Source organism: Copadichromis virginalis, linkage group LG6 (assembly GCF_057382275.1).
Source record: "Copadichromis virginalis isolate Kocher_CV1m ecotype Utaka linkage group LG6, C_Virginalis_male_GT1.1, whole genome shotgun sequence".
In the NCBI taxonomy this organism is placed as follows: Eukaryota; Metazoa; Chordata; class Actinopteri; order Cichliformes; family Cichlidae; genus Copadichromis; species Copadichromis virginalis.
In genome coordinates, this window is record NC_140623.1 from 15,771,236 (window position 1) to 15,782,181 (window position 10,946).

The window sequence follows — 10,946 nt, forward strand, 5'->3', positions numbered from 1 at the left end:
AAGTGTTGGAGAGATCCTAATATGAAGAGGAAGACTGTTCCAAAGTTTGGGCACAGCAATCGCAAAGGCCCTAGCTTGTTTCTAGGGACAACTACAAGCAACTTATTAGCTGACCTGAGAGTAGGTCTGAGAGCTAACCCGTCACAGCTAATTTAGAGACTTAAAAACAAGAAAGAAAATCTTAAAATCGATTCTACAACGTACTGGAAGCCAGTATAAACGAGCCAAGACTGGACAGATATATTCATGTTTACGAGTGCCTGTCAAGGGTCGGGCAGCTGCATTCTGAACTAGCTGAAGATGAGAGAGCAGAGCCTGGCTGATACCAAAATAAAGAATATTACATGTATGAATGACCATGAGGGAAAAGCCATGTAGGAAAAGCTTTAAAACACAGTTGAAAGTTCAAAATTAAGTTTTTCCAAAGTTATGCAGTGGGTTGGATTGGACTCTTAGCAGAGCTTATTCTGGCACCCAGGCCTTGTGTTTGTGACCCCAAATCGAAACCTCATCAGGGTAAGGGAAACCATATCCCACAGGTGTGTGGTTCACTTGCTATAACAAGTGCTTAGCTATAAGATGCTACTCCTCTTAAAAGAGAAGCAGCAGTTGTTTTTTTTTGGATAGTGAAAACCTCGTATTTATTCTGGTCCTGTCACTATAATAAGTGTGCGTTTTAGAGTACCACATATAAACTTTGAGCTACCTAAATGACATCTGACTAGTTTCATATCCTAAAAAAAAACGAACTAACTAAATAAATATAAAGTAACAATTTTTTTGTTTTAATAACTTATAACATAATAAATATAATTAACTATTAATTTAAAGGATGCCTAAAAGAAAAAGGAGAAATAACTACAGCTGTCTGTTGTTACCTGCACATATTTACGACACTTTTCCTACACAGCAGTGTATTTGCTCAGGCGCATCTCAGTCGCTGTTTAACTCACCGCGGATGTTAAACATGTTTAAAGAAACGGTTCCCGGTTTAATATATGAAACCACCGACAAATGTTTCAGAAGGCACGAACATAATAGACGACCGGCTGACTCAACCTGTTTACACCACGCCTTCCTGAATCCTGTCTACGGTCTACACGCAAGTCCAAAAAGTTTGTTCGGAAACTAGACGTCAAATCACCCGACGTGTCTCTGGAGTGTAGGATATGATGCATATAAATTTTATGCAAACTTAATATCTCAATATCTGTGGCTATCCGCCTGCGTGAAATGGTTAGCTCTCCAGTGGATACCCACCACCGAAGAAGAAACGAAACCACAGTTTCATTTCCTCATAAGCGCCGCTGTGGCTGTGTGCGTTCAGCGATAGAAGCCGTGCAGCTGCAGGGGGAATCTTCTGTCTGGACTCTGACTGTCGAAGGTATTGTGCAATGTTCACATCTGGTAAGAAATCTGTATGGACTGCATTCAAAATATTAGTGTGCTTGTAAGGTCAGCGTGGGAGCGCTGTAGTCACCCTGTAATTACGAGGGCGGATATTTTTGAAAGCTTTCAAAGTTACAGAACTGCGCAAAGGGCTGGATCCACCGCTCATCTCTTTATATTTTGATAGGAAATACGAAAAGGTTGCCGCGACTTATTGAAACATGAAAAGGTAAAAACAACGAGCTCGACAGTGAATATTTGGTATGATCATCGTTGCTTTAAACATAGCCCGAGCTCTCTTAGGCAGCTTTCTTCTAATATCTTTAGGTAGTCTTCAGGAAAAGTTCTCCAGGCTTCTTGGAGGACATTCAGAGCTCTTCTTTGAATGTTGGCTGCCTTTTGTTCTGTTCTCTGTCGAGATGATCCCACCCTGTTTCAGTAATATTGAGGTCTGGGCTCAGTGGAGGTCAATCCATGACTCGTGATCTTTTATTGTTTATTTTTCCATTCAGGTTTATCCAGCCTGTACTGCAGGCAAAGTCTAGTAAACTACTGCCCAAGAATGTTTGGCTCCTTGGAAGTAAACTACTTGTATAAAGAAGTGAGGGGTGGTCCAAGACTTTTGCACAACAGTGTTTACTAGTTCTACAGTGTAGTGTCACAATTGAAATCGTTGGTACATTGTTTTTGTAATTTTCCCAGTATACCAAATATTATATTTTTATATAAACAAATTGTGTAGAGTTATAATTGTTATTAATATAGAGGAAAGTTAAAAAAAAAAAAAAAAAAAAGTAAGAAAAACATGTCTCAGTTCCACCCAGCTCCACAGAGGGCTTCTCAGCCTTTTCTTTAGTCTTACCATCCCAGCAACAAATTTGAATGCAAATCCACCCTTCTCTCTTCTTTAAAGGTCTTTGAAATGATGTGCGCCCATCGTTCCCGTCTCCTGTCATGGATCCTCGTCACGTGTTGTGTTTTGACGGGACCGTACCGTTGCAATGCCTCTGAGAAGAAGACCTCCTGCTATGTGGAAGACGGCCGAGCTGACTGCAGTCGCCTCCGCCTCAGTGCGATCCCTTCAGACCTTCCCAGGAACATCACCAGCCTGGATGTGTCCCACAACATACTGAGAGGGATTACCCCGCTGTCACTAAGCCTGTACCCGGGCCTCCTGCACCTCGACGCCGGTTACAACAGCATCACCAAGGTGGACGCGGGTTTGTGCCAAACACTGCCTCTGCTGCAGATGTTGAACCTGGAACACAATCAGGTGCATTTGCTGAAGACTGGAGATATGAGCCACTGCACCCGACTGACATCGTTGAACTTGGCTAGTAATAGACTAAAGCTGCAGGGAGAACCCTTCTCGTCACTGCAGGTACTGATGTGTCGGATCACTTAGATGACTAATTATTGCTTGACTCAATTATATTTCAAGGCCAAAAACTGTACGTTTGCTCCTCATTATTAATATGACAGCTCTGTTTCAGTTAGTTTTCTTTTTATCATACAAATCATCAGTGATCAGTGTTTTGGGGATTTAGGTTAGGTTAGGTCATGGATTTAGGTTATACAGCCTGCTGCCCAAAGCTTGCTGCCATTTGTTTGATATCTACAGATGTGTTGGTATCCAAACAAATTAAATTTGGGGTAAAGAGTATGTGTGTGTGTGAGGAAATGTGGAGCTTCCTACTTCCTCTGAGAGAGATATTGAAATTTTGCCACATATAGCTTCAAAAATCAAGTCCCACAAATGTAAACGGAAGAGGTTTGTGTATTAATTTCAGTTCGATTTTCCGAACTTCCTATGATTAGCAGGAAGTGAAAGTTAGTGCGTTTTTTTTTCCAGTCTTATTAAATACACATATCAACTTTTTCTAAACTAACTGTTACAGCAGTTGTTAGCTGTTGTTTCATCACGGATTCTGCCTTCCAATCATCTTTTCAGCTGGGATGCATCTGTTGCTCAGCGCATTTCTTCCAAGCCACATATTTCATATGCGTGACTCACCCCACCCCAACAAAGTCTGACAGTCTTTTTCCGCTTGCTTCAGCCAGTCTTCATTGTAGCCGTATTTCCTTTTTTTAATGGTTGTTTCCATTAAATTACAAAATCTGCACCACTTATATCTTTGTGGTGACGTGTAGTTCTCTCAGTTTTGCATGCATCTGCAACAAAAGACACGGACATTGTAACCTGCACTTGATGTTTCCTGGTTTCTTCACAGCCACTAGATAAAAAAGCCAGACATTTTGACCAAAAAAGCATCCGCCCTGCAGTGTTAACTTTGGAAAACTAGAGCCAGTGAAAAATGTGGGACGCTTTCTTTATGATTGGAACGATGATGGTGTTGGGGGGGGGACCCTTTGGAGTTCCTCTGCCATTCTTTAATTTGTACTTAATGGAAATAAAGGCAAGTAAGAACAGTTAAAACCTAATAACTATGGACTGTCCTGCAAAAGTAATACACATGAGTAATGTAAATTCCACCTACCACCAAAAATAAAATAAAACAATAATAAAAAAAAACAAAGAGCCGAGGAATTTTAATATGAAATGGATGGATGGTGCATATGTGAGCTGCCTTTGTAGAGAGATGGAGCAAACTATCCTGTGACCTGAGAGAAGTGCTGCTTATGAAATTTTGTCTGACATATGCTGTGGATCAATTGTTTGCCTCTTGTGCACAGCATTAAATAACCCTTCTTCTTGTCTCCCTCTTCTTTAATAATCCACAGAACCTAACCTTTCTAGATGTTTCTAAAAACAAACTGCAGTCACCCAAGCTCGGCTCCCAGCCTCAGCTGCCCAGCCTGGTGAACTTCAGCCTGGCATTCAATGACTTCACCACTCTGAAGAAAGATGACTTTTCATTTCTTGACCATTCATCCTCTCTGCAAGTCCTCAACCTGTCATCTGTGTGTTTAAAAACAGTAAGAAACTTGTTTAATCCAGAAATGGGAAATGAAATTCCATCAAAATCGGAACTGGCAGTAGAAAGTAGAGTTACTGTAGCACATTCCTTTCGGTTGTCTGTTTTGTTTCCTTTTTCCGTCTCACTAAAAAAAATCTCTGTGATTGTTTGTTTGCAGTTGGAGCCCGGCTGCTTTCAGCACATTTCAGGCCTGCGCACTTTAATCATGGATGGCAACTTGGGAACTCTGGTTTCCAAACTGTGCTCAGAGTTGTCTGGGACAGCCATCGATGCTCTCTCTCTTCGGAAAATGAGTCTAGTCATGGTCACAAACAAAGTCTTTACAGGACTGCAGAAGACAAATCTAACCTTCTTGGATCTGTCCAGTAATGGCATGGGTAAAATTGAAGACGGCTCATTTCAGTGGCTATCTAAACTTCAAACTCTAAATTTGTCGCACAATAACATTAAGCACCTAACCAATGGGACATTTCAGGGGCTCAATAGATTGAAAAAACTGGCACTTACAGAAGCACTGGTGAAAGGTCGTACCGCTGCCCCAGTTATTGATGATTTTGCTTTCCAGCCATTAGGCATGCTAGAGAGTTTGATGTTACAGAGGACTGCAATCCGGGAAATCGGAGAGCACACCTTTGCAGGCTTAAAAAGTCTTAAAAAACTTGACATAAGCTGGATTAGCTGTCCGTCACTCCGAAACATCACCAACAAGACCTTAGCATCTCTTGCAGATTCACCAGTCAGATGGCTAAATCTTATAAATACAAATATAGCGCAGATCAATCCCGGAAGCTTCTCTGTTTTGCGAAACCTCACTGTTCTTCTTCTAGATTACAACCATATCAAGCAAACTTTGACAGGCAGAGAATTCGAAGGCCTAGATCAGGTTCAGGAAATTCACATGAGCAATAACTTCCAGTCAATTGACCTAAGCTCCAGTTCCTTTATTAATGTGCCCAACCTTAGAGTCCTGACTTTGGGGAGAAGTCTTAAAGCTTTAGCCATAAACCTAGATCACTCTCCATTCAAACCCCTGACCAACCTCTCTGTCTTGGATCTCAGCAACAACAATGTTGCTAACATCAAAGACAATCTGCTAGAGGGGCTTGTAAACCTAAAGGTGTTGAAACTCCAGCACAACAACTTGGCCCGACTGTGGAAGAGTGCCAACCTTGGTGGGCCGGTGTTGTTTCTCAAAGATGCGCAGAGGTTGGAATCCTTACAGATGGATTATAATGGACTGGATGAGATCCCACTGAAGGCTTTGAAAGGTTTGACTCACCTCAAGGAGCTAAGCCTTAGCAACAATCTCATAAATAATCTCAAGGACTCTGTTTTCGATGACCTGAAGTCGCTGCAGGTATTACGTTTTGAGAAGAACTTGATCACAAGCGTGAGACCTGAAGTGTTTCGTACTCCCATGAGCAACCTCACCCAGCTTATCATGGGCAGAAATCCATTCGACTGCACATGCGAGAGCATCCTGTGGTTCGTGACGTGGTTGAATACCACAAATACGACGAGTGTGCCAAATGTCAGGGACGAGTATGTGTGCAACACTCCACGAGCTTACTTTAACCACTCCATCATGGATTTCGACCCCCTTTCTTGCAAAGACATGACCCCATTTCAGACTCTTTACATAGTGAGCAGCACAGCCGTCATCTTGCTAATTGTAACCGCACTCACGGTGCGGTTTCATGACTGGAGGATCCACTTTTACTGGAACATAATGATCAATCGCACATTAGGATTCAGTGATGCCAAAGTTGACGAAGGCAGAGAATATGAGTACGACGCTTATGTCATACGTACGGAGGAAGACTCCAGTTGGGTGGAGAGGAGGTTGGTCCCTTTAGAGAATGAAAAGTGCCAGTTTTGTTTAGAGGATCGAGATTCAGTCGCTGGCATGTCACAGGTGGAATCCATTGTGACAAATATGAAAAAGTCCAGAAAAATCATGTTTGTCGTCACCGAAAGTCTCCTCAAAGATCCCTGGTGTAGACGGTAAATAAAACATACACTAGATTATGCTTTATTGTGACTTTATGTATCAGGTGAAAGCTAAGTACAAGAAAAAAAATGGTGATGTGCAAGGCAGTTTTATCAAATTCTCCTTCCTTTGATTAAAAATCAGTACACTTACACCTTTCATATAGTGTTTTTAAAGCAATAGTAGTTCATTTCAAGCAATATGTAGAACTTGTCCCTATTCACCTGTAGGTTTAAGCGCTCCGAATTGCTTGTTTTTTACATGTTCACACACTAACTCTATAATTTTGAGATCAAACAGTCATTTATTTATTGCAAAAGTTGCAAAATTATCTTAGTCGGATAATATTGTTTAATAGCACAATGTCTTCTCTTTCTTGTCACCAGATTTAAAGTCTATCATGCACTTCAACAAGTCATCGAAGAAAGCAGGGACTCAGTCATCCTGGTCTTTCTTCAGGATGTGCACGACCACAAGTTGTTTCACTCACTCTTCCTCCGCAGAGGAATGTTACGTTCACGTTGCATTCTGGACTGGCCTGTCCATAAGGAAAGGATACCAGCATTTCACCAGAAGCTTCTCATTGCACTCGGCTTGACTAATCGGCTGAAGGACTGACTTGTTTATCCTTGATAATCATGACAGATTGCATTCTTGATTCTTTCCACAATAAAGACAGGATTTGAAGACCTCAAGTCTATTCTTAATGATGAGTTTCACAACTCAGTGTATATCAGTAATGATGTATACAGCGAGAGACCGCATTCACTTAATTTTAATGTACACTCAGTGATTTTATTCTACAAGTAGCTTAAAATATGACAGAAATCATTCCGTTTGGAAAAGAGCCTCAGGGGTTAATGGGTAAAAGAATTAACATAAACTAGTGTTTGTATGTTACTTCCAATTTCTGATTGTGTTGCCTTTTGTATAAACATTGCACTCAGTGGCGGTCCTAGCCTGTTTGGCACCCGGGCGAACACTCCCTCTGCCCCACACACATATGAAGAGAGAGGAAGTATGCATTGTATGCAAACGGCTACCAAACAGCCATCATAATTCGTCATACAATGAGAACAGGACAAATCAACAATTGACAATGACTAATTAATATTAAAATCTGTAACATAATGTATTGTTTGGAGTTTAGTCTGTTACTGTTACTATTTTTACCATTTCTTTTTGGAGCAACTGTAATCCACATTATTTCCTTAGGGATTAATAAAGTATTCTGATTCTGATTCTGATTGTTTCAGGATGACCTGCCATTGTCCAATGACACATCTGCTTACCTGTATCTTTTGCTCGTTTCTCCTCCTCTTCTTTTCTATTTTTTCTAAACTGAGCACCTGATGGCTTTGAACTTTTCTTGTCCATCTTACATTGTTTTTTTTTTTCTTTTTCATTTTTTCTTTTATTAGTTATTTTTATTCTAAGTTATTGTAATCAGGCCAGACTGGACAAGAAGAAAAGTTCAGAAGAAAGTTAATGGAAGGAGAGGGAAAGAAAAGGGAGAAAAGAGAGAGAGAAAAGACAATGAAAATTTGCTTCATCACCTTTTTTTCCCTCTCTTTTCCTGGATCACCTGTTGAGAAAAAAAGCAAACAAGCAGAAGAAGACTAGAGCAATAGAATAAACAACATCATGATGATCTATGGGAATATAACAGTAAATACTAAATATTAAACATTATTGTGCAGCAAGTAAGATCGACAGCGCACAGTGTGCTTTAAGGTAAAAAGGGTGTAGTTTGTGTGTGTGAGCACCCGTGTGTACACCTGTGAGCATGAACACACTTGTTTTTTAAAAGGTTCCTTCATGTAATGATCTGCTAGAGGGTGTGGGGGAGGCCACAGCCCCGTCCTCCAGGGCATGAAGCAGGTATGGAGGAGATCAAAACTCCAGACATCCAGAGGCCCCCAGAACACAAGAGACCAAGGAAGACCAACAGAGGGGCAGCCGCGCCACTGTCCCAGTAAGAGCTGAGGAGAGTCCCAGATATGGGGGTCACTCAGCAGCCGCGGAGCAGAAGCCAGGGGGGTTGCAGTGACATGCCCGGGAGCTCCACCGGCAGCCAGCTGCGCCAGAGTGACCGAGCCCCAGGCCGAGGGCACCCCACCCCCGAAGTGGCCCGAGCGAGCCCCAGGCTCCAGGCCCCGATAAGCAGCCTCATGCTCTCATATGCACTTACTCAACACTCACCCAACGTGGAGACAGACATAAAGAGACACTGTACACACGATCACACTCCCCAAGCGTACTCTAAGCCCCGGGGTCTAGGTATCCTTGCCCCATCTTACATTGGTTTTGATTTTGCACTCCAGTATGAACACAAATCCCCCAACTCCAGGATCGCCACAACATAACCTAATAGACCTACACCTTAGTTCACAGATTCACTTTGTCTAAGGTTTATTTCTGGGATTTCACACAACCCAGGATTCAAATCATGAATACATAATGAGCTTGGATTTACATCATTATGAATGAAATGTGCTCTATCTGGAAGCAGCCGGCCCCCCTCCCCCTTTGAAGGGTTGTGTGTACTTTAAATCACCAAACTGTAAATTATAAATTTTAAATTGTTATTGATCCCTTTACCCCTTGTCCTAAAGTGTATATTCATTTTCTTACTCTTCTTATATTTATTGTTTGTTTACTTGCACTGCTGTAACTGGAGCCTCGTCGTCTCGTCTCTCTCTACACTGGACTGTATGTAGCGGAGATGACAATAAAGTTTACTTTGACTTCAGCAGCAAGCAGGCGCACTGAGGGCTCTCGCGCTCACTTTTCACGTATAGAATTTCGAAAAAACATCGGCGCAAATTATAACTCTGTATCATGATGTCTGGTGTTTTCGTGTTTGTTGGTTTGTTTTTATTTTGCGAGTTGGTTATTAGATGCCGCTCCAGCCACCAGTGAATCCGTCGCCGCCCCGCCCTCTCCTCCCTGTGCCGCAAGCAGCAGGCGCACCTGGCAAACGGAGGGCGTCCTTACTCCCAGCAAATGGGCCATAGAAAACCGATCGGTGCCTATGCCATTCCCAATGTGCGCTGGCTGATGTCGGGGCAGCATGAGTACGAGCAATTTTTTATTTTTATTTTTTTTGCCGATGCCCGTGATGCCGCCCCGGGCAACCGCCCATGTCGACCGTATCAAAAACCGCTACTGATTGCACGAGACTGACTGCAAGAGTTGTATTTTTGCATAATAAATGCAATAAAACCGCATAAATATTTTAAATAAAAATATTAAACGTTTTATTAATAATATAAAAATCGTGGAATTCACAGATTTATTGCTTGCTCATTCGTAACATCCTCCTTTATTGTTGTTTCCAGTCTAGTCCTATTTTATATTGTATGCCAATGCAGAGGGTAATATGGAAAAAACAAACAAAAAAGAAGTTGACATCGAACATCTAGTGGCTAAAGCTCAGTATTACATTTTGTACTAAGGAGTCAAAAGCAAGCTACGAAGTTGTTCTAATTTGCAGTATATTTCCAGCCACTCAGGCAATGTTTTTAAGGTGCACTGTCTTTACCTAGGTTTTTGTTTTTTTTACCAGCGGAAATGTTTTACCGTAAAAACTACCAAAATTATTTTTACCTTATTATCAGTCAATATTTAAATGGCATGCTTATTTTCCAACAAATACTTTTTCAAAACATTCTTAAGGCTGAACAAATTGTCTTAAGGATGTTCGTTTCTAAAAGTGACATTTTTACAGTCTTTGTAGACTACAATGTCTGGAAATTACTGAAAACAAATCACATTCCCACAATGGTTCAGGCTTTCTTGGGAGGGTTTATCTAAGAATTCATCACTTAGACACATGATATTATTAAAAGATTCAGAGAATTCTCTGCACGAGTCAAAGCCACTACTAGCAAAATCTCCAGTTTTAATCGACTGAGGAAAAGTTAAAAACTCTCCTGTCGTAAAATCTGTGATTTTCAAATCCTTTTTGGAAACCTCGGGCACCACCTTGTCAAAACAGAGACCTTCCTTCCTTGTTATCAGCTCACAGTTCAAAAGCCAGCATCAGGGAAGATATCAATGCTTATTAATGTGGATGCATTAACATTAAGGAGACTGGCAGACCACATATTTTAAAGCAGGGCTCTCTAGTAAAGGAGTGTAAGTCCTTTCAGTAGCTGTGGGGCCTGGGCAGCAGAAATCCTGGCTCAAACAGGAATGAGATATTACAGGCTCACTCCTTCCATTGCTAAAGGTAATTAGCGTGCAAAGCTGAAGAGCTATGATGACATAAAAAGAAAAACAAACACAAGGCAATCACAGATAAGACTGTCACTTATTAACCAGGCAGGTAGGACACGAACTGTTAATGTGGATAAATACACGGAGATAATAAATCGGACAAAGTTCTTGATCACGCAGTAAATAATTAACACGGGTTATTCGTGCCAGCAGAGAGCACGTTTTTCATATTTGAAAATGTACATTTACCTGTTATCTCATGCTATAAATGTCAATTTAATAAACTTTCTATGAAGTCCCTCACACATCCTCCTCTCCTCCTGGGCAATAGATGGCAATGTAAGACCAGGGGTCCCCTTTACCCACTACAGGACAGTAGAGGAGAGGAGGAGTAAAAGGCAGGGCAA

General features: G+C 41.4%; 1 protein-coding gene across 3 annotated transcripts; it reads left to right on the plus strand.

Annotated features, from left to right (window-relative positions):
- Window positions 1-588: 588 nt before the first annotated feature.
- On the plus strand, window positions 589-7,559 carry tlr3 (toll-like receptor 3). Of its 3 annotated transcripts, none has more exons than XM_085458915.1 (5): window positions 589-1,407; window positions 2,303-2,770; window positions 4,132-4,326; window positions 4,486-6,332; window positions 6,705-7,559. In XM_085458915.1, the coding sequence occupies exons 1-5, from the start codon at window positions 1,234-1,236 to the stop codon at window positions 6,934-6,936; spliced, it is 2,916 nt and encodes a 971-aa protein (XP_085315041.1). In that variant the 5' UTR covers window positions 589-1,233; the 3' UTR covers window positions 6,937-7,559. The 3 variants fall into 3 exon arrangements, with proteins under 3 accessions (XP_085315041.1, XP_085315042.1, XP_085315043.1); XM_085458916.1 differs by having other exon boundaries at window positions 1,325-1,384; XM_085458917.1 differs by lacking the exon at window positions 589-1,407 and adding an exon at window positions 1,418-1,618.
- Window positions 7,560-10,946: the final 3,387 nt, after the last annotated feature.